General features: G+C 36.3%; 1 protein-coding gene across 5 annotated transcripts in view; it reads right to left on the reverse strand.

The window, feature by feature from the left end:
• Positions 1 to 5793: 5793 nt before the first annotated feature.
• The window catches only part of UNC13C (unc-13 homolog C), a 599855-nt gene continuing 581830 nt past the window's right edge, over positions 5794 to 23818 (reverse strand). For all 5 annotated transcript variants that reach the window (XM_064485583.1, XM_064485584.1, XM_064485586.1 and 2 more), the window contains 3 exons: positions 11929 to 12021; positions 10996 to 11155; positions 5794 to 7632 (listed from right to left, as the gene is read on the reverse strand). In XM_064485583.1, the coding sequence (XP_064341653.1) occupies positions 7347 to 7632; positions 10996 to 11155; positions 11929 to 12021 (539 nt within the window). In that variant the 3' untranslated portion in view covers positions 5794 to 7346. The remainder of the gene's footprint in view (positions 7633 to 10995; positions 11156 to 11928; positions 12022 to 23818) is intronic.

Here is a 23818-nt window from a genome sequence, read left to right on the forward strand (position 1 = left end):
TTGCCATTTGAATGAGAGATATTTTGCATTTCTGTTGTTTCTATTGAGCGTAAGCATCTCTAGGTGTATTTATTGTCATTGGTATTTCTCTTTCATGGATTGCTCATTGATAATTTCCTCCATTTTTGTGTGATTTTTAAAAGTTTGTGCCACAATGTAATTGAGTTCATTATTAACTGTGTTAAAGTATTTTTTGCTTGGCTATTGATCTTTGTTCCTTTTGTCATAGAAAAGTTTTAAATTTTAGTATGTTCAAATTTATCTTTTCTTTTTATGATTTAAAATTCCTGTTTAAGAAATTGTTCCTAATTCCTGTATTGTGAACATACTTTTTTCTTCTAAACTATTACTGCTTGATTTTTAATTATTAGTGTGCAATTCATCAGGATTTCATTTTATTTTTGTTGTGCACTGAGATCTAGTTTTATCTTTTTCTATATAGATATGGAATATATACATTTATTAAATGTATATTAATATATACACTTATTAAAAGTCTACCCTACCCAACATGATATCAGATTCTCACATATTCATGGATCTATTTCTAGGGAAATCTGTTCTCTCTCATTGTCTGCTTATCTACCTCTATGCAAAATCTTCACTATTTGCTACAGGATGATGGCAAATCTTGAAATCTGTTAGACGCATATAGCCAGGGAAATGCTAGATCATTCTTCAGAAATGCCTTGACTATGCTTCACTCCCATATGAATTTTTAAAATTAGCTTATAATCTATTACAAAAAAATTGTGGGATTTTAATTGAAATGTGATGAAACTTGCAGATTAATTTGGAAGAAAGTACTGTCTTTATAATATTGAACTTTGTCATTGATAAAGAGACCTAGGTTTTCTTTTGTTTGTGTCATCTTCTATGCCCTTTAATGGAGTTTTAGAATTTCCTTATACAAGTCTTTAGGCATTGTTTGTTAGATGTCTTCCTAGGTGGCTTAAAATTTGTGATGCTGTTATGAATTTATGAATGTTTTTCCTATTTTTCCTAATATATTTTCTAATTGGTTATGAGCCTGTCCATACATCTTTATATGAGCATAGACAAGAATGTGTATGAATCTGGCCAAGTCATTCAAACTCTCCAAGGTTCAGTTTCCTCATATATAAACTTGAGATTAAAAACATATTTCACAAGATATGATTCATTAAAATTAAATCAATTCATTTAAGTATATGAACAAAATGGATGATTAGCATGAGTTAATGTTTTAACCTCCCTTTTCTATAATGCTACATTTTGAAGAAAGAATAGTCAGCCATCTATATCATCGCTAAAATATGTAAGAATTAAGTAATTTAGATACCACTTTTGGGATAAAATTATAATTTAGCTTAAATTTATTCCTTTGCTTTCTGGAAGCAGTCCTAAAGGACTGATTTTAGCGTAAATGGAAGTGCCCCAGACAATGTACTGGATGGAGTAGGGCAGAGAAGATAGCTTTAGAAAAATTAGTTCATCTAGATTCCAGTTTCCTGTTATGCTATTAGCGAGCTAATATTAGGCTAATCCTTACATACTTCTGGGTCTCAGTTCCTTCTCTTAAGTGAAGAATTTTGATTAAATGATCTGCATAATTACTTTCAGCTCTTAAATGTTATGATTCTACCACATCTTTTTCAGTAAATACCACTGTAGATGCTTAAAATCTTTCATACTTGTAGCCTAAATGACTTTCTAAGGGTCTAAAAGACCTTTAAGAGTCTTCTGATTTCAGCTATCTCAGATCAGGATTTTGGCAATTTAAAAAAAATCTGAAAAATTAGCTTTGTAAAATGGTCTAAGTGCACCAACCAAATAGAGATTGTCAAATTGGATTTAAAAAAAAAGACCCCTGTATGCCATGTAGATGCTGTCTACAATCATCACACTGTAAATATAGTGATAGAGATAGTTTAAAAGGAAAACAATGGAAAAAGCTACAGCACTCAAACCCTAATTAAAAGAAAGCTGTACTTCTATCAGTTGTTGGGGACTTCAGAACAAGGAAAATTACCAGGATGAAAGAGAGACATTACATAACAGAGCTCATTCACTGAGAAGACGTCATAATCCTAAATGTGTACTTGGCTAACAACAGAGTTTCAAAATAAACAAAGCAAACAGACAGAAATGAAAAGATAAATAGAAAGATTCATAATTATATTTGGAGATTTCAACGCTCTTCTCTTAGTAATTGGTAAAACAAAAAACCAGAAAATCAGCAAAACACTGACAATCTGAAGAACACTAACTTGATTGTTAGATTTCTTCCTAAGTGCCTTAAAATTATAACTTCTAACTTAATAATTAAAAAATCATAACAGCAAAATCCATTCTTTTCTGGTATATATAAAACATTTACCATGCATATTTTAATCAAATTTAAAAGAAGATATCATCCAAAGTGTATTATCTAACTATACTGGAATCAGACTAGAAATAAGTAACAGAAAATATTTGGAAAATTCCCCCAATATTTGGAAATTTAACAAGATAAATAATTTGTAACTTAGAGGTCAAAGAAGTCACAGTGGAAACTGGAAAATATTTTTAACTGAAAAAAGACAAAATACAACATATCAAAATTTGTGGAATGAAGCTAAAGCTGTGTTTAGAAGAAAATTTGTAGCATTAAATGCTTATATTTTAAAAGATCAAAGTTATGAAATCAGTAATTGAAGGTCCACTTTAATAAACTGGAAAATTAAACCTATATCAAACCAATGGAAGAAATTAATAGAGATAAGAACAAAAGACATTGAAATTCAAAGCAGAAAAATAGAGAAAATCAATGAAATCAAAGCTGATTCTTCTTAAAAGATAAAGTAAATAAATAGAAAGGGAGGGAACAGTTCCCCGGTCTTTAAGAGGCCATAAGTACCCTGATAAATGAAGACACAAACATAAGAAAAGATAACTATAGATCAGTAGAAATCACAAATATAATATACATGTGTAGATATTCAACAGAATATTACAAAATTGAATTCAGCAATATGGAGAAAGATCATACACCATGACCAACTGGGGTGCATCCCAGAAATGCAAAGCTGTTTCAACAATCAAAAAATCAATCAATGTAAGTCACCGTATTAACAGACTACAGAAGAAAAATTACATGATTATCTGAATTGATGCAGAAAAAGCATCAGACAAAATTCAAAAGTCATTCTTGATTAAAAGCTCAAGCAAAGTAGGAGGAGAAGGAGATTTCCTTAAGCTGATAAAAGGCACAAAGAAAACCTGTAACATATTTAATGGGGAGAAACTGTATGGTTTTTCCCTAAGATTGAGAACAAATCAAGCTTACCACTCCTATTCAAGACTGTTCTGGAATTCTCACCCCTTCCTGCTGGGAATGTAAAATGATACAATCATTTTGGTAAAATTTTGACAGTTTTTAAAATGAAGTTAGACATATAATATGACCGAGAAATCCCACTAGCAGATATTTACTACAGAGAAATAGGCGCTTATATTCACACACAATCCTGTGCATGAATGTTTGTGACAGCTTTGTTCATAATCTAACAAAAACTGAAAACAACCCAGATGTCTCTGAACTGGTCGATGAACGTCTACTCTTTCGCATGCCCGTACAAGGGGGAGTCTACTCAGCAGTGAAAAGTCAAGAAGTGATATTGTCATGAATGACGTGGATGACTATTGGATGAATAATGCCTAGTGAAAGAAGCTAGACTCAGGGATACCTACTGCCAGGATTCCGTTTATATGACATTCTAGAAAACGTAAAGCCAGGGGGACTGAAAATGGGTCAGTGCTGCCAGGAGTTGAAGGTTAGAAGTAATAGCATGATGGAATTTGGGGGAAGGACGGAGCTGTCCTGTATCTGGCTTTTTGTACTTGAAACATGAATCTATGAATTTGTCAAAACACAGAAATGTATACCAAGAGAGTTTATTTTATTATATACAAATTAAAATAGGTATTTGCTAACCATTACTTCCTTTTCCTCCATTCATAAATCTTTGAAATACATTTACTATTTCTAAGAAGTCATTTGTTGCAGGATGAATGATTATACGCCTTGAAGAGAGAAACAGTCATGGAACTATAGCATACCAATGATTGTATAAAATGTATCCTGATTTCAGAGTTTTCATAATGTAAAAACAAAAGTGCACCTTAAAATATGTATGCTAGGACATTCACAAATTGGAACTTATCCTCCATCAAGTCACATGTCCTCATTTTTGATACTGAAAACAAATACCAGATGCCTGAACCGGAGAGATCACCAATCTGTGGAGGGCTGGGACTCAGGGAGCAAGGAGCCAGCTGTTTCAAACAAAGGACTGGAGTGAGTGTAAACACAGGTAGTGCCAGGGAAGGCAAGCTCTCCCTTGCGTGTCCCAAAATTCTGCCAAGTGCTAACAGGGGAAACAGGCATCCATCCAGGGGTATTTTCTGAGTCCTGCATAAATATGATTGTTATATAAGTATAAAGATTGAAGCTACATTAGTCCATAAGAGTGCAAATATAGTCATATCTTTATATAAATCAGAGAAATTAAAAGGAGAAAATAAACCTCACTTCAAACATTTTTTTAAAAAAGACCAAATGAAAAACATAAAGCTAGCATTGTCATTTATAAATGTGCCTCATTTAAGAGAAATTCAGTATATAAATTATCCTAGAAATAGATAAATTGAAGCAGGTTGTGATGAGGACATTTGATTACTTATCTTAAATAGTAATTCATCAGAGTTCCTTTAAATAGTAAATGTTCCACTATGGTTTTAAACACCTTCATTTTAGCCAAATTTGATTTTCACATGTTTCCTTGGGAACTTTTTTTTTTTTTTTTTGGCTGGAATGAATGCTGTATTTGAGGCTTCTTTTTTTTTTTAAACATTTTTTTTTATTGAGTAATAGTCATTTTACAATGTGTCAAATTTCAGTGTAGAGCACAATTTTTCAGTTATACTTGGGAACTTCTAATATGAGTTTCATCTGTAGATAAATAACAGCTTTGTCTTTGTGCATTTTATCTAGAATATGATAAATAAATTGCTACACACTTTAGTGAAGCCTATAGTTAGTTGACAGAGATGGCTGTGAACCTCAGAGTGATTACTAATCTGGGTGTGTAGTCACAACAGGCTTTGGAGATAACAGATGCTTGTATCTTGGGAGAAACAACAAAGATTGCGGAATTTATAACTATATCAAGATTAGAACTTGTACTTCATGATGTTAACAGACAGGCTCAAATCACACTGTCATCACTAGTGTTTCATGTGTATTATAGACACACACACACACACACACACAATGAATAGATCCAATTAAACAAATACTGGAAAAAATACTTAGCTCATAATTTTTAAGTGATTAATGCAAAACCAAACCTGCCATTTATTCCAGTGGATCATGCTTTAGGACATTAAAGTGCTCCTAAAGAGCTCAAGTTAATGTTCTACAAAATTGTTTTAAGATAAATCTTGAATGAATCCTTCAACAAAATGAAACTTTCTGTAATTTAAGGTTTTATTTAACAGTCTTGCTTGCCTATATGCTGAATTTTCTTCATGACATAACAGTATTCAAAGACATTATTTCTGGGCTCATTATCTTAAATATATATATATAGCTTTTCCCATGAATATAACTCCTGGAAAATGTTCCCCCCACCCCCAAATTCTAATGAGATGTTAGAACCAAACAATGTGAAGAGTGTTGTATCCAATAAAAAAAGTCTGGATTTTTTATTCCCAAATACTAAAATGATATTGCGTACATGAAATAAAAAGGCAGAAGATACAATAAAGAAGTGCATGTGCTCATATACATCCATTTATTAATGCGTATGCCAAAGGATTGCGTTGTACTATGCGTTTGGAAAAGTTGTTAACAAAGCGATTGCCTATCAATTTAACATGAATTAGTGTATCTTACTGTCTTTGTTTTCACACCCAGTAACAGAATGGTTCTGAAAGTCATGATACTTTTCATTTCTTTCTTAACTTATCAGACCAGCTTGTTCACAAAACTGTGTCATTGTAACAGGTTCTTGTTTCTGCAAGTGTATGTTGTCCACTAACAGTTATGACCATAGGTTACAATTACAAAGTACTGTTCTACAGCCAAGTATTTAGGTACAGACTCTAAAAAATCAAACAATAAAAATAAAATGAAAATATTCATAAACGATTTCGTATTTAAAATCCAACCTAGTTCTATTTTTATCTACCAAGCTTTAGTAAGTTGTTTTCCTATTGCATCTAATGCATCTTGGGCTTAGAAGTAACATAAATTACAAAATTGTAAGCAATTTCTTCAGGCTTTATTTTACATTTTTCACTAAACAGATGAAGACATGACTTTTTGCTTCAGTGCAATATATAGTAATGCTGCATTCAGTACAAATTGTTGAACATTTTTTAAAAACAAAAAAGAGCATTTAACAGATTATAGCATCAAGTAAATAAGGACTTAGTCATAACTGTCAGAAGGAAAACACTAAGAGTATAGTTAATTATCATAGGTAATTTTAAGAAACAAACCTTCCATCGTACTTCAAAACCTTTAATCCTCTGACTTTCTAAAGGATGAAATCTGGTAAAGCCAAGATGCTAGATGGCAAATGCTTCAACTTACCTTTTTTTTTTTTTTTCTTTTTTTTACAAATGTGATGTGACCTTGGCAGTTTTAAAGAACAAAGTTCTGTGGATATATCAAACATTGTTAACAAACTATTCAGCATTGCTTTGTATAAGTTTGCTTTAATAGCATTTCTTCACAGTGATAGTTCAGAAAGGCTGGAAACTGCTCAGCATAAAATATTTCCCACCTTTTCTATTTGAATCCGTATGCAAAAATCATCACAATATATCTGCAACTATAAAATTACAAATGCTTTCTAGAAGTAACTGCGTTTCTAGTCATGATAGAAAAGGGTGTTTGTAGGACATCTACAATGAGGTAAGTCTAACGAAAACAGAATTTCAGTAAGAAATGCTTTCATAGCTACTGGCTGTATAAACCAGCGTAACAAGGACAACTCATGGACAAACTCAAAAGACTAACTTTTTTTTTTTAGTATGTTTAACGATGAGAAATTGGTAATGAAATAAACATTGTAAAAGATACTCTGGATGTCTGACTTTACATCATAATTTTGGCACTTCATGGAACATTTATTTCCCAAACACCAGAAGTGGTATAAAAGTTCTGCAGGATTTCCACACACCTTGTAGGCATTGTACTTGAGTACTGGCAAACACTGAAACGTAGTGAAATAAACATTCCTGTGGATTTGCACATGCATGCAGTAGTCAGACAGTTATAATTTATGAATTCCAAAAGATGCTATCTTGTGTTTATTTCAAGCATTCTCTTCAGCAGATCTTGTTTCGGATTTAAGTCTTACGAATTCTTTAGCTACATCGTCACTGGTCCTCTGAGAGAGGATTCTGAGGATAGTCAAACCAGTTGCATCCATAGAGACATTTTTCAAGAGGGGATACCATGCTCCATGGCTTCCCTTTTCTGCTATGTGCTGTAGCTGAATTACTGTCATTCCGATAATTCGATCTTCTCTGGCGAAGCAGTAATCCTTAACTGAAAGATGAAGTTCGTAGGCCCCTGGGCGGTTTTCTTTACTAAGGATGCTGTGTGGATTAAAAATAGGAATTTTGAGCGTTTTCAGATAGGTAGCAATATGGGCCTAATATACTGTTGAAAATTTTACACGTTGCTCAGAATATTACACTGGCAAATAGAGCTTCATTGTATTTTAACTCTGATGCAAATATCCTTTACATTTTACTTAGACTGTCTTTACGTAGATGGTACTTGGCAATCTAACTTTCAAATACCTTCCTTCCCTAGATGGAAATAGGAAATCAAACTAAGTGTTTTACTGCTCTGATGTTAAGCATATTACTAGAACCTGGAATTAAAATATTATTTTGTAATTAATCATTGGAAGCAAGGTCTCCTCGGTGGTGCAGGGGTAGGAGGGGTTGCTAGGGGCCGTGGGAGCTAGGTTGGGGGAGGGGTAGCTTTTGGAAGAATTTCTGTTCCATTTCAACATCCATTATTACAGTCTCCTTTCTCTACCTCACACTCCTGGATATGCTGTCAGGGCTAGGAGCCTTTTCTCAGGGGAATACACTGCACAGACCATCAAGCAGTATTCACAAGATGCTAAATTGGATACACATCTCCCAAGTAAATCAGTTCCAGCCCAGCCTGATGCTTCAGTGCCAGTGTTTTCCAGTGGCAACGGTTAGTCCTGTCACAACTGGAAGTGAGGATGGCCTCTCCTAGTAACAACCCAAGACAACCTGTCAGTGCAGAACTGAACATAATGAAGAAGGCTGAGTGGTGAGATGCCGAGGATAATCCTCCCCTGCCCCTTATTTTAATTCACCCTCAGTCAGCCTTGACCTTCTAATGAATGCGCAGCTCGTCCTCAGCAGTACCAGCTTCCAAATTCCTTCTTTTCTAAGTGACTTTTTCTGATCAAACATTTTGCAGAGTCAACCTTTTGTTTCCAGGTGACACTGATAACTAAACTGTGCACTTATTTTAGAGATAATCTGAAATGATGTAAAAGAAAATGGAAACCTTGTGGGTAAGAGTAGAATAATGGCAACATATGATAGGATCTGGGTCTTCCTGTGAATTAAAATGCATCAAAATGCCGCCTTTTCCCAGAATCGTGGTCTTGGTAGGTCAGGGTTATGTCTGAATTTTGCATTACTCAAGTGTTCCTAGAACCTTTTGGAAGGCTTTTTAATTGCATCAAAATTTTTGTGTAATTTGGAGGTGTAGATCAGTGGAATCTTGTGAGCTGGCTTATTAGCAGGCATGATTTGTTGGGATTAATCTATTGGAATCCTTGTAATAGATGTGGTAGGATAGTTAAGTTTTTATGAGTGGCAAATATTAACTACTATGTATTAAAATAGATGCAAACAGATTTCTTCTGTACAGCACAGGGAACTATATTCAATATCTTGTAGAAACTTACAGTGAAAAAGAATATGAAAACAAGTGTATGTATGTATACGCATGACTGGGACATGATTCTGTACACCAGAAATTGACACATTATAACTGAGTATATGTCAGTTAAAAAAAAGTTTTAATGAGTGGTAAGAGAGTTAAATATTCAGAGCACAGAGTGCTGAAAGGTCTCTGGGAAATCAAGAATGCAAAGTAAACAAATAACCAAGCCAGTAAGGGATGGGGTGGGGTGTGTGTGTGTGTGTGTGTGTGTGTGTGTGTGTGTGTGTGTGTGTATGTGTGTGTATGTATGTGTGTCGGCCGCTAGGGCTTGGTGCTGTCCCCTCTCTTATCTATCCCTAGGTCAGCTCATCTGGACCTACAGAATTAATTACTTCGAGATGTTAGATAATTCTCAAGTCATATCTAACTATGTATGTGGTATCTCCTCTTGAATGCTAAGTATGCATCTCCAAATTAACAGACTTAAAATCTTTGGTCTCCTCATCTCCTGTCTCCATTCCCCCATTTCAGTAAATCAATATCTACCCAACAGCTTATGCCAAAGACTAGGGGTCAGCCTTGACCTTGTTCCGTGCCAGATAACTTCCATTTGCCCCGGCTGTGGCTACTCTCCGTCCTTCTCCTTACACTGGCAGCAGAACACTGACCTGTAAGCACTACACCCATCAAGTCTCTCTGTGCTTTGGCTTCCGGTTGGTTTTGGCCGAAAGGAGCCTCAACAGGAGATCAGAAGTAATGATGACAGCGAGGTCAGAGTTCATTTCCCTGACTGCCTTTGTGTGAGTCTCCCTCAAGTAGGCTGTTTCTCCCCAGGGAAGGCCAGTCTCCTTTTAAGGTGGAGAACGACACAGGAAGTTTTTACCGTCCCAATTTTAGTAACAGTCCTTCCTCTCCTTTGGGTGCAGTAGGGGTGGTAGCCTGGCTACGACGGGCCCCAGGTTACATCCCTGTTGCTTGTAGTCACTCTGTTCTCACATCTCTATAAACTCTTCTGTGAATGTATCTGTCTTGAATTAATCTAAATTGAATGTTCTCGGGAGCCTGATTTACATCCGGTTTCTATTGTATTCTACCTCCAGTCCACGGCAAGTTCTATAGGACCATCTTCCAGTGCCTACCCAGAATGCTTCCACTCTGTCTCTTGATTCCTTCCTTCCTCTCGGAGAGCATCTTTCAGTCACTGTTACCTCTTGTCTGGACTATTGCAGTAGTCTTCTAACTTACCTGTACGTGTTTGGTCTTGCTTCCCTATAGTTACTGCTCTACACAGTGAACAGAATAATCATTGATTATGTACATCTGGTTGTCCATCCCCTCATCTGGAAATCCTTCAAGGCCTCCCACTGACCTTAGTGTGTAACCTGGTCTCCTCTACCGCTGACGGCAGAGCCCTGTGTGCCGTAGTGCCTGACCGCCTCTTCAAGCTCACTGTATCTTATTCCCTTGCCCTTTGTGTACTGTTTCTTAAACAGGCCAGGTACGCCCCTGCCTTGGAGTCCTTGCGCTAGCATGGCCTGAAATGCTCTCAACGCACTTTTCTGCATGACTCGTTCTTTATTTTCTCAGATTTCTGTTCCAAAGTCACATGCTCAGAGAGGCTTCCCTGAACACCCAGCCTAAGCCGCCAACCAGGCACTCTGCTGCGTCACCCCATTTTAATGCCCTGATACTACCACGTGAAACACTTTTATCTCCTTGTGATTTTGTTTATCATATGTACCTCATCTCTAGCAAGGCCCTCCTATTACTTATACCCAATGCCTGCAATATTGCCTGATAACATGGTAGGCACTGAACAGATATTGAGCGAATGGAAGGGAACTAAAAACGTAGCCTTCTTCATTTGCCTGGGATCAGTGGTGAACAGGAGGACTTAAACCCATTGGTTTTACTTTCCTTACAAAGCCCAGTGCCATCCCTACCCTGTGAATCCCTCATAAGCATAGCTCTGCGATGCCTGTTGCCTGGTTGAATAAAGGAGTTGGGTCATAACTTACAACTGGAATGTTTCGTTGTACTTTGGTGACCATGTGTTGCTTTTTGTCTTTGTGCCTTGTTTTCTCTTCTTGTCTCCAAGGTTGGGTCCCAGCATAAAGACTTCCACAAAGGGGCGAAACATGGCAGTGGTCTGCCAGTTTAAGTCATTAATAGCAATCACTAAAAACCAAAAGGAAAAGGAAAGTAATACCAAGGGTTAGCAGACAAATGTGTGGAATCCTAGACTCTCCCTTTGATACTTAAAGTGAATTTTTATTTTTAAAAATGATGTATGAAGCAATAACTTGCATTTGATAATACAAAGCTACATTAGGTAATGCAGTTTTAAAATATATTAGAAGGCCATGGTTTTGATTAACATGGCTATTATTTAAAGTGACTAAGTCTATAATAATATAAAAATACAACACAGTTCTATTGAGCAGAGTATTAATCATTAAATTGCATCTTTGAAATGACTCCTGCGTTCAGATCACATTTTTACAATATAAAACCAATAAATTCAACCACTTACTAAAAAATCAAACCAGTAGAAATCACGTAGAAAAAGAAGTAGGTAGATTATGTGGATAGTAAGAACGTACTAACATCTAAAATTTCATTGGCAAGTTGTGGCACTAACGTTCACAGTCCATCATAGCGTCAACCATAGTGAGAATGTTCAGCGAACACAGTTTTGAAATGTAATCACCAATGTATTTAACCCCTTAGACATACCAAGTAATATCGGCTAAGTGACTGTGCCATTCGTTTTTTGTTTGTTTTAAATCAGAAGTTCAGGTTTCATGAAGAACTTCTCAGCATGCTGTAGAATCATTTAATACACATTTTAAAAAACAGAGATCCAAGAGAAAACTACATTTTTGGTATAATTATTATTCCAGAGGTTAACGTTTCATAGGCTGTTTGATCTACTTGGACCCGAAAAGTACCTTTTATGGTGACTTTATGCTCTCCAGTTCCTGGGGCGGTGGTGATGTCCACGTGAACAGATATCTGACCCACTGACTCTTTGGAGGAGTGACCTGCAAATCAGCAGAAGTTTACCGGCCTGAGCTTTCAGACCACTTAGTGATGGGCATCTATACTTTGTGCATAAGGGACTTGAAAGTGTGCTCATGGAAGTGAGTGGTTCTTTTCATTAATAGCACATGAAGCCGATAAATGTTCACTAAATTAAATTTGCTATGAAGTTTTGAGGCTTGGATATAAACATATTTAGCCCATTTAGCTAAAATTTCATAAGGTCCTCAGATACCGTAAGACACCCTGTTAGTATTACTATTGTTAAAGGAACTTGCAGATGCCTTACTAGGCACTTAACAGAGCTCTTTTCATTGCTGATGTACAAAGACGCGTCCCTGCTTTTCGTTCCTTTGTGCGGTGCTTGTCTTCAGTGTGCCACGCCGGGGCGCTGGGGACACAAATGGCACTACAGAGTACCTGCCCCCTTGAGGCTGCTCTAGGCTAGGAGAGAGCAACACAGAAACATATTGCTACAACAGAGTGTGATAAATTCTAAAATAGATATATTTACAAGGTCTGCTGATGGTATAAAAAGGAGTAGTCAGCTCTACCCTGATGAAGGTTAGCCAAGGGTTAAGCATGTTATATTGGAAAGTGTCAATGATTTGGGGTCAACAAACTTGGATTCAAATCACAATTATGCCACAGCTGGTTCTGGGATCAGAATTTGCCATATTCTCAAGTCTCGGTTTTCTCACTTATAAAATAGAATAGTAACACCAACTTCTTTTATATATATATATAAATATATATATATATATTTATATATATATATACACACACACACACACATACACACATATACATATACACACACACCCATATACATACATATATACATATATAGCTATTAACATACCATCTATAAGCACATTTTCCACAAATGGATGCATATACTCTAATTATCCTTTTTATCTTTTCACCTAAAAATATGACAGTCATTCCACTTCAGTATGTATTAAACTATGCCCCATTCTTTTTTTTAAGTTTTAAAATTTAAAAAATTTTTTTTATTTAAAACTTTTTTTTATTGAGTTATAGTCATTTTACAATGTTGTGTCAAATTCCAGTGTAGAGCACAATTTTTCAGTTATACATGAACATACATATATTCATTGTCACATTTTTTTTCGCTGTGAGCTACCACAAGATCTTGTATATATTTCCCTGTGCTATACAGTGTAATCTTGTGTATCTATTCTGCATTTCGAAATCCCAGTCTGTCCCTTCCCACCCCCCGCCCCCTTGGCAACCGCAAGTTTGTATTCTATGTCTGTGAGTCTGTTTCTGTTTTGTATTTATGTTCTTTTTTTTTTTTTTTTTTTTTTTAAGATTCCACATATGAGCGATCTCATATGGTATTTCTCTTTCTGGCTAACTTCACTTAGAATGACATTCTCCAGGAACATCCATGTTGCTGCAAATTAAACTATGCCCTAGTTTTTAACACAGTCTGGAATATCACAGCATTAACTACAAAGTAAATGTTCACTGAGTACTTGCTTAAAAACAAATCACTGATCTGTTTACAAATAATTAGAACATTAAAATATTTAAAACATTTAAAATAATGATAGTCTTGATAGTCTATCAATAAAATACATCATAATTTAGTGAACCATATTTTTATTGTTTCTAATCCCTTGCTATTATGAACAAACTATAATGAATAATTATTTTTCATATTTACAAGTTTAACTGTAGCATAATTTCTAGAAGTGATAATTATTTGTCAAGTGTAGGTGGAATTTTAATTTTAACCTATAGAGATTTTAACAGTTTACAGTATATATGGCTTAATAAAAATCTTAATTTTTGTAAAATAAATGGCTAATGACCAAGCTAAAAATAAAAGGTCATTGTATGCCTGAAACAAATTAAGAGACTTCCAATTTCTAACTTCAAAAAAATCCCTGGATTTGAGCCACAAACTCTCAAGGGGACCTGCTGAGAAGAGCTGGTTCACCACAAAGACCCCTCTTTCCTCCTTACCCCATCCCCTCTCCCCCCCCATTCTGCTCTCTCTCCCCTCTCCCCGCCACCCCCCACTACCCCAGCCATTTGATAATAAAAGGACTGAAAAGTAGAAAGTGATCACTTTGGGCATTAGCCAAGGAACTATTTTTTGCTCCACAGGAAGAGAAGAGGGGAAATGTTACTTTTTCCTGAGTTGAAGAAAATTCCAAGAGCAGTTCTCCCAAAGTACCAGCAAGATGAGGGTTTCCTTTTACACTTGGTTGCCTCCTTAGCAGACAGTATGACTTGAGCGTGGCCAAGTTCCCCAACAAGCCACGGAGTGTTGCCAGGACCACTTCTTTGAAGTCATGGTTGCTGAGAAGTATGGGAGATGGCTCTGGAATGGGCTTAAAGTGCTGGAGTTGGGAGCAAGACAGGAAAAATCTGATTGTGGGCTATGGTTTGATCAGGGACTGTGCCAGGTGGGGCAAAGAGATAGGCACCACAGAGGAATGTGGTGTGTTGGTACCAGGGTGGTGCAGCAGGAGGAAATGGCCAAGTCTTGAGTCTTGGAAGAATTCATCAGTGCCCTGCGAGCCTATTTGGAAATGTCTCACATCAGCTAGTTCTATCAAGCCTGTACTTCCCCAAAGACAATGAGCTGGAAAAGCCCTAACCACTAACCAAAGGGGCAATGATCCCTAAATAGATAATGACCACTAATGATCACCAGTGAAATTTAAATAGTCATCTGTCTCATTTCTCTCTTTCCTTCCTCCTCAACGTCAGGGAAACTACCACCCGGAGAAAGAGGAAAGATTCACATCACAGAAGCCCACACCTTCCTCCTCTACTCCTTTTATTGCTAGAGTCACCCTTTTTGCCTGCCTGTGGATAGAGTTTTGAATCCAATCAGTGATTAAAACTTTAATGTGAGCAGAACGAGATCTTAAAAACCTGAATAATTTCTCAGAGTGCAAGTAAATAACATGACGTGGACCTGGACTGTGATACCAGTAAGGGAGATGTCCCCGCAGCATGAAGTGGGGCTCAAATGAGAAGCTGGTAACATTTACTGGGAAGATAAAATAGCTGGATATCATGCCTAAATTGGTGACGGCCTTATGATATATAGTCCTTCTATTCAAGAACAGAACAGGTCTTCCCATTGTGCCAGGCTCCTTTGTGTACTTCAGTTATGTTTTACATTGTTCTTTATGTGAATTTTGAACATTTTTAAAAGCTCATTCCTAGGTATTGTATTTCATCCGGTTTCTTCCTATTTTACTTTTTCTCATCCTATTTTAAATGGGGCCATTTTCCCCATTGTATTGTATAATAGGAGGCTAGCGATTTTTGTGTATTCTTTTATTCAGCCAACTGCCTTTTTTAATGAAAGATTTTCATTTAATCCTCTTGAGTTTTTCAAGTATTCAACCATACTATCTTCAACAAACGGAACATTTAACTTCTCCAGTTTATATACCTCTTGCTGTTAGCCTTGGCTAATTTTATTGACTTACGTTTCTGTTACTGTATTACATGACACTGTTAAGAGTGGGTATGTTTGTTACCCTCCATTTGGCTCTCCAAATTCATTTTCCTCCCTTCTCCACTCTGCCTTTTGCCCTTAGACGGACAATTCAATGGTCTCCTCTATACTCTAGTATCTAGTTGGGTTTGGCCAATGAGAAGTCCTGGCAAGATATTGGAAGGAGGGAGGAGAGTCAGGTCAGGTGTTTATTTCCTTGTCTCCTTCCTGTTGGGTCACCTTTTGCTGGCTGACTCCTAACCCAAAATCAAAATTGCCCTCAAGCAGCCTTCGGTAGGTCAGAGTCTCTCTCCTGGTTCTAGTGGCTTCTTTCTTTCATCATTTTTATTGCAGGGCAGTTAGTTTACTGTTCTGCCTGGTTTCTTTATATCATGCCTATACCTTTGTACATAGTTTCTTTACTCAGTTCTTCTTAAATAACCTTAATTTGGGTGTGCCACCTGATTCCTGTGGGACTTTGGCTAAGAGAGTTCACATCTCTGATTGGCTCATAACTTTAATGGAACTGCTTCTAGTATTTTCCCAATTCTCTTAGGTTTTGAGGAAGATTGAGATAATCTTTGTGGAGGACAGGACTTAAAATATGTACACTCACTACTTAACAACTGCTATCACTGGGGATTTCACAGGGGAGAAAATTCTTAAGGAGGCTCTTGAAGGTTGAGTTGAAATTCATGTTTTAGACAAAAGGACTAGGGAGTAGCATGTGACCACATGTGGATGCATAAAAAGGGAACGGTGTGTCCTGGAAATTGCAAGTAGCTCAGTGTGGATGGAGCATGGATGTAGTAACAAGAGAAAATGTTAGTACTTTGCCATTTGAAAGTCTTTAGACGTTATTTTGGAGCTATTGAAACATCTTTTAAGTTTGTGGCCATGAGTGGCATAGTCAGATACAGTTTTTGAAATAATTTGTCTCATCTGTGTAAAAGAGAGACCATTTTCATCCCCCTATTCTCTTGGAAAACCTCACACTTGCATCTCATTGTACCATGAATCAAACTCTAAAACCCAGCTCTTGGCTAGGATGCTTCTGGTTACCTTTATTTCATCCGCACTGCTGGGCCATGCTCTTGTCTCTGGCTTATTTACTTCTTTAAAACTTTCTTCATGTTTTCATCCAGTCAAACCACATGTTTGGAACATCCTTCCCCCATTATCCTGTGAAGCTCTGTCCAAACACCTCTACTATAAAATACTTTCATTTTTAATTATTCTATAAACAATCTGTAATTAAATTCTTGATTTCCTCAAATACTGTAACATAGTATTAAAAACCCTGGGCAATGAAATCAGGCTTCCCTGATCAGGAGCCTGGTCTGTCACTCATTAACGGTTTAAAACTCCATGAACTTGCATTTCCTTATTTGTAAAGTAGGGCTAAAACCACCTACCTGGCAACATGATGCTGAGGCTAAGAAAGGATAATTTAGAAAAATACGTGGAATATTATGTGCCTTGCACATAACAGCTGTTTTAGTAAATGGATCCAAGTTTATTATGATAACTCAATTCTTAGTAAGAGTGTTTCAAAGTTATTAAATCTCTTGAAGCTTCATACATAATGCTCACATATACAAATTATGAGGAAAAAGTCCATTGATGCTATGGTTGTCTGAATCCAAGACAGCAAGAGGACAACTCCAGAGTGACTGGAGTTTTACCCAGCAACTTGAGAATTCTTACTTTCTTCACTAAGACTTTCTGGATCGAGTACAAAAGAGAGGGCAGGTTTTTAAGAGCCCTCATCTGTCTATCAGGAAATATTCTTCCCCACTATGATATAAAACCTTTGATCAACCAAGAATTCGGTAAAATAGGTTTTCCTGATGAACAAAGGATTCTGTTTGTTTCTTTAACTATTGTTGGAATCAGTTCATGAGCAAAGTCCTCTCAGCACCACCGAACACGCATGCATGTTGTCTGTTCACCTCTGCTGTTACGTGAAGTCAGAGCCTACCCATTACGTGGGTTCGTAGTTAAGATTTTTATGGGTGGTCTTGTACGTATTACTATAAGCAGCAATGTAGCAATGGCTGATTTCTGCCCAGAGTAAACAAGAAATGGCCAGGAAAGTTACTGATTAAACACATTTGAGAAAAGTCTTTGTCAAAGCACTCACCAGGAGGTGCTGTTTCTTCATCTGAGTTTCTAATCACCAAGGTAATTTACAGGCTTTAATTGTGTTGTTATGGAATTTGATTTTTATGGTGGAATATGTAAAGTTTGAATTAGGAAAATATGTGAGTTCCTGTTTGGTGCTCTTAGTTGCAGAGGGAAAATAATGCTGTTTAAAAACAACTAACAGCTAAAGAAATGTGCCTAACATCCTTTAAAATGTGCTCTAAATGTATAGATCTGTTTTCCCTTTGCCCAGATTGCTTCTCTGAGGTCTTCCCTTTGTACATCCTAACTCTGTGTGTGTGTTTCCTCAAAAGATACGGAGGGTTGCACTGGTGGGGAAAAACGTTAAAAATCATACATAATGTTCTCAGCAGTCCCTGAACAATCCTGTGGAACCTGTTGGGTGGAAATATTTACTAGAAAATACATATTTCCTTTTCTAACACAGAATCTGAAATTTGCTGCTCAGTCAAGTCAAACATAGTCTTGAGAACTGGCTGCCAATGTGGTACAACCCGGAACAAGGAATGTGACAGTTTTCTGACAATTCTGAGTAGAAACAACTAGTTTAAAAGGTTTTATTGTTCCTGCAATTATTGCTTAATACAGTCATGGGATTCGTAACTGTCACTTTAGAACTCCAGGTTGGCACCTTCATGGCTGGGTGTTTATACCACTCCCTAGCTCCCATGCTATGCCTAGTATTGTAATTAATTATGCAGGTTTGTTTTCTTCCTAATTACATTTCATTATGGCAGGAAACCTCTATTAATATTTATAATCCATACTTATCTCTAATTCATACAATAAACATAATATTCCTTTACTACATACTAAATGACCAACTTACATTTATTCATCTGTTAAATATGCAAGCAGTCCTCACTTTGCACAATTTTCACATTCTCACATGTTCGGATTTCAGTCCCCACACTTTGGTTCCATAACACCTGTTTCCCAGTGACACATCCACATTTCAGTTATCATGGCGTAGTAAGTGTGTACCGTTGCATAAAGTACAAACTTTGCTGCTAGCTTTTTAGTCCACAAACCACTATGTAAGTAACAGACACATATTATCATCGGTGACCAATCACATCACTTCTTTCAAAGTCTGTTGGTGACTGGTCACTCACTGTGCACCTGTTCAGGTCACACACAGCAAAGTGTATAGTTGTGTTGCTGCCTTGTTTCTCAGTGATGAACCCATGTGACATTTAAAAAACATGGACAATCTAAAGAGTGGATTGGCCAGCAAAGATGTCAGTGCAGCAAAGAAACAGTGGTAACAATGGAGTGAAATTTGTATAGAATGTACATGGGTTAATAGAAGAAAACTGCTGACCTTGGGAGTGTTGACATTCCTGCCAATGGAGAAACTCTAGAAAAGCAGCCAAGGAACTTAATGAAAGTGAACTTAGTGCATAACTCAGAAAGAAGACGGAAGATGTCCTGGGAGAAGTGACGCTGGAGAAAGACTTCACGTTAAAGGAACTCTGAGATACGTTCTGACATTGAAAGCAGGAAGGACAACGGCGGGTGACTGATCCAAACTTTGGAATGACAATTCACCAAGGCATAGAAAAGATGCTCCTTCCTTATAGTTACATAATGAGGAGAAAAGGGCAAGCCCTGTTTAGAACTACTCTTGATAAGATTTAAAAAAGAAATGAAACACTTTAATTCTCAATGTTTCTAATTACAGTGTATTGAATAAATGTTTTAGTACTTTTTCATTTCTTGATACATTTATAGCTGGAAGTAAAATATTTTTTCTTTTGACAAAATGTTTTTAAAAGTTGTGGTAGAATCGTCATTTTTCCCACTAATTAGCAAGATTGCTTTCAACAGTTTCCCCCGTTTGCATAGTCATTTTTATGGCCTTGCATTACTGTACAAAGTGAAGATTATCTGTACATATTTGAGTTGATTGATTTAATACTCGTGCAGATGCTGAAACAACAGAAGCTGCTTAATTCAGTCAGATGTGAGCTATGTGTGTGTTATACTGTGCAACACATGTTTCCTCCCATTTGGTGGGGCTGCTATAGCCTTGAATCTGATCAGTCTAACATTTGTGCATGGTGGAATCTGTCGATTGCCTATCCCAGGACAAAAACGGAAGTGAACAAAAGCATCTTCAAGTTGAAGAAATTCTGTATCAATCAGGCAGTTATTTTCCAAAAAGATGGAAAAAAAAAGGCACCATATAAGAGATTTCCATTTCTGGTGGAATGCAATGTGAAAATAATCTTCTCTTTTTTATTCATTTATTTAACAATTTTTATGAGCACTTAATGAAAATTTAATCAGAGGCTATGCCTGTTATGTAATCTTGTCTATTCTAAATGCACAGAAATGAGACTACTGTGCCTCAAATCAACATCTGGGCCCCTAGAATGTGTCCTTTGTCACCAACATTATTGGGTCACGGAAACATGCTGTTTCAGGAATGAGTAATGTTTATGTGAGTCAATGTTGGCAAAGGGCAGGAGGATGAAAGAACTGATTGTTTTATTTGAAGTTCTCTTTACAAGAGCAGCTTTTGATAAAAAAAGCATTTTGATAAAAGATCCTGATTACTATCAGATTATGATATAGCATTATATATAAGCACCCTAATAGAGTTAGTCTCTCGAACCCAACCTGATTTTAGTGCATTCTGTGAAGGAATGAATAATCCTATAAACATTTAGGAAATGATTATTCAAGTAATGTTTTAAATTGGTAATTACCTCCAAGTCTTCAGTTAGCATCCTGTAAAATATTAGATGAAAAATATCACAGCTGCTCAAGTCAGTCCAAGTTAACCCAACCAGTTAAACCTCTGACAGAGGGGTTTGAATCTGTCCTCATGGGACTTTACTGGGACCCTCCAAGGAAAGGTGTGGAGGATTCACAAGGGATGGCCACTCTAGCAATGCCAAAGTTCACTATCAGATGACCTTCCCTATTGCTTCTCCTGCCTTCAGGTCTGGGACTCCAGGTGGGAGTAACTTCCCTCCATTCAGTCCTCTAAGTCCTTAGACGTCATCAGAGATGGTCAGAGTAGAATCAACCAGGAAGTGGCTTGACTTAAACCCTTTTCCTCCTCTTATCCCTTCTTGTACTTTTCTCATGTTTTTTTCTCTGTTCTTTGCTCACTATCTCCTTGTTATCAAATACTTACATTTGAAGTAATTCATGGTAATAATAATAATAATGGGTACAATTTCTGACCACTTATGTATGCCAGACCTTGTACTGAACGCTTTAAGTCTGTGATCTATCTCTGATATCAGATAGAGGTATAGTGTGCATTTTACAGATGGTAAAATTGGGGCCTGGATGGTAGTTACCTGTCAGTCAGGAAACAGAAAACAGATTTGACCTCAGATCTCTGACATGCTATAATGTTCTCTGCAAAGAGGAAAAAGCAAACTCTATCTTGTTGTTCTTGTTTTTCATGGCATTTAAAGTCCTGCTGAACTAAAAGGCAGAAGATTATGTGGAATCAAAGATAAGGAACGTACTACGCAGAAAGCATCTATGTATCTTAAGGTTATGTTTTTTTGTGTGTGGTAATATTTAGCTTTCACTTGCAACTTTTTATATTAAACCCCACAGTAGTCATTCAAATGTATATTTAAATTAATTTTGCCTCCTGGGAGTCTTATGTTTTCATAGCTCTCTGTATTTTATCCTTAAACTTACCATTGATTGAAACATCTTATATTGTTAACTTTATATCTGTAAGTTTTCATAGCTATAGCATGCTGAAATGGGGTGCTGAAAAATTAATCTGAGAGTAGTAAGATTTGAAATGTGTCAAGTCCTTTAAGTAAATCACTGAACTAGTTAGGTATCCTTTTAGAATTGTTTTGGAAAGTTTAGTTATCCTAAGTTGAAATATTTTAGTATTAAAAATATAGTCTTTAGAATTAAAGAATGTTAGAACTAGAGTGGGTCTTGGAAACTATGTGATTCAATATCTTTGTTTAAGAGATAAGGAAATTGAGGCTAAGTGTCTTGTACAAGTTCCCACAGCTAAGCAATATCAGTGGTGGGTCTTGCTATTTTCAGTTAAGCTCTCTTTCCAGTGACAAACTAGCTCACTTCTAAGAAGGTCTTTTGGGATCCACAGAATGGGACAGACTGTCAAAGAGTACTAGAGTTCAGGAGGTAGGAAGGATGTGGATATGGACAATTACTGCTGTTTTTTCCTACTGGAAACTTGGAAGTGGAAAACATCAGACAAGCAAATAAACTTTCAATTCTGATTAGTGTCAAATAATTACTTCTAATCATTGTCTGTTTCACCTGACCTGTTAGTTTCTCTCTTTCAAAATCTGTTCATGCACCAGTACTAGCAAGTACTAGCGCCCGGGGGAGAAGGGAATGAGAAAGACCCCCCACCCCCGCCCCGGGGCAGTGTGTGCCCGCACCAGGTTAGTCACTGGGAGGAAGAGACGAGGGAATGATGCGTTTTGAGGGGTGAGAACTGCAGGACTCGTCTTTTCTTCTTGGTCGTCACTGACATCAATAAATGCAGTAGTAGAAACTGAGCTAGTTTCGATAATTAAAGTCAAGGTAGAGGTTTTGCACCCCTGGCTTCAAATGGTTGGATCTATCAGTAACCAAAGGTTTTTGAGAAGTGGCTAAGGGTAATCGAGTTTACCCGAATGTATTATCTGAATAGATCTTCTCATTTGAGGATGAGTAAACATATAAAACTCAATTAAGGGGCTTCTGAAAAAATATTCTGTAGCACAAGAGAAAGGTAACAGTAACTCAAGGAAATGCTGCTTCTGAAGAGACCAGAATGAAAAATGCATAATAAAAGCAAATTTCTTCAAGTTAAAAACAGAGCCCTGAACTTTTAAAGAACTCAGTTTGTTTCAGAAAATTAAAAAGCACAAACTGTACCCATGTAGATCGAGGTGAAAAGGAGAAAGAGAAAAACAAGAGGAAGAAGAAAGGAGGAACAGGAGGAGGAAGAAATATATTCAAGAAGAAAAATTTCAGCTGGCCTCTATTTTCCCTCCCAAAATAAATTCAGAAGGAAATAGAGCAATGCCTACAAAATAGTGAGGGTCCATGATCATGGAATTTAAACTTAGGACAGTTGTTTCTTATGATGAATGAAACAAAAAGTGATTTTCAAATATTCAAGAGCTAAGAAAATTTTATGTATGTATAAATTTATTTTATATATATATATATATTATGTATGTACACACACACACACAAACACACATATGTTTCACCAGAGAAGATGACTTGGAGATACATTTCAACGAAAAGAACTTAAGACTGGGGAAGTTGTGCTGTAGAAACCATGGCAGGAAGCAATGGTGCTGTTTAAAGATGAGAATATAGTTTATTGTAACTATCAGGTGGCTAGCAAATGGATATACTTCCCCTATTAGATTTGAATTTATTATGGCAAGCATAGTTTTATTTAGTTTTATATTCCCAGTGTCTGTCCCTGTGTGTGGCACAATAAAGGAGCTTCATGGATGCGAATGAACAGAAATTTGGATGATGTGTGGATTGAACAGGATGGCAGGTGTTAAGAAGGGATGAACTCTTTAATGGCAAAGTAACTTTGAAAAGTTTGTTAAAAGTTAAAATTGAAAAATTAAACTGAAAAGGAAGAAGAATATAGATAAATTTTCACTTGATATTTGTATGTGGAAAGTCTCCTTGGACTTTAAGGAAATAAATCACAAAGATGAACACATTGAAAATATTTGTAAGTCAAAAAACATCATATGCAAGTAATGCATAGTTGAGAGAGAAAATGTTTGCAATAAATGTTATAGAGGGTTACTATCCTGAATGTAAAAGAAATCATCCAAACTGATGAACTCCAAGGCACCAGTAAATAAAGGTCATAAACAGATCACAAAAAGAGAAATTCAACTAGTTGATATTGAAAATGTTTAACTTTTAAAATAATCAAATTAATGTATATTATCCATTACATTAGGAAATATTTTAAACAAATAGAACCACCTAGTGCTAGAGATTTTGTGCAAAAATCTAATATTCTAATGAACTTGTGATGGAAACAAATTTATAGTTGGAAAGCTACTTGGGTATTACATGCTTTCTAGTTATTCAGAACTTTGTATTCAATAATTCCATTTATGGAATTATTCAAAACATAATCTAAACACAGA

This window comes from Camelus dromedarius, chromosome 5 (genome assembly GCF_036321535.1).
Source record: "Camelus dromedarius isolate mCamDro1 chromosome 5, mCamDro1.pat, whole genome shotgun sequence".
Taxonomy (NCBI): domain Eukaryota; kingdom Metazoa; phylum Chordata; class Mammalia; order Artiodactyla; family Camelidae; genus Camelus; species Camelus dromedarius.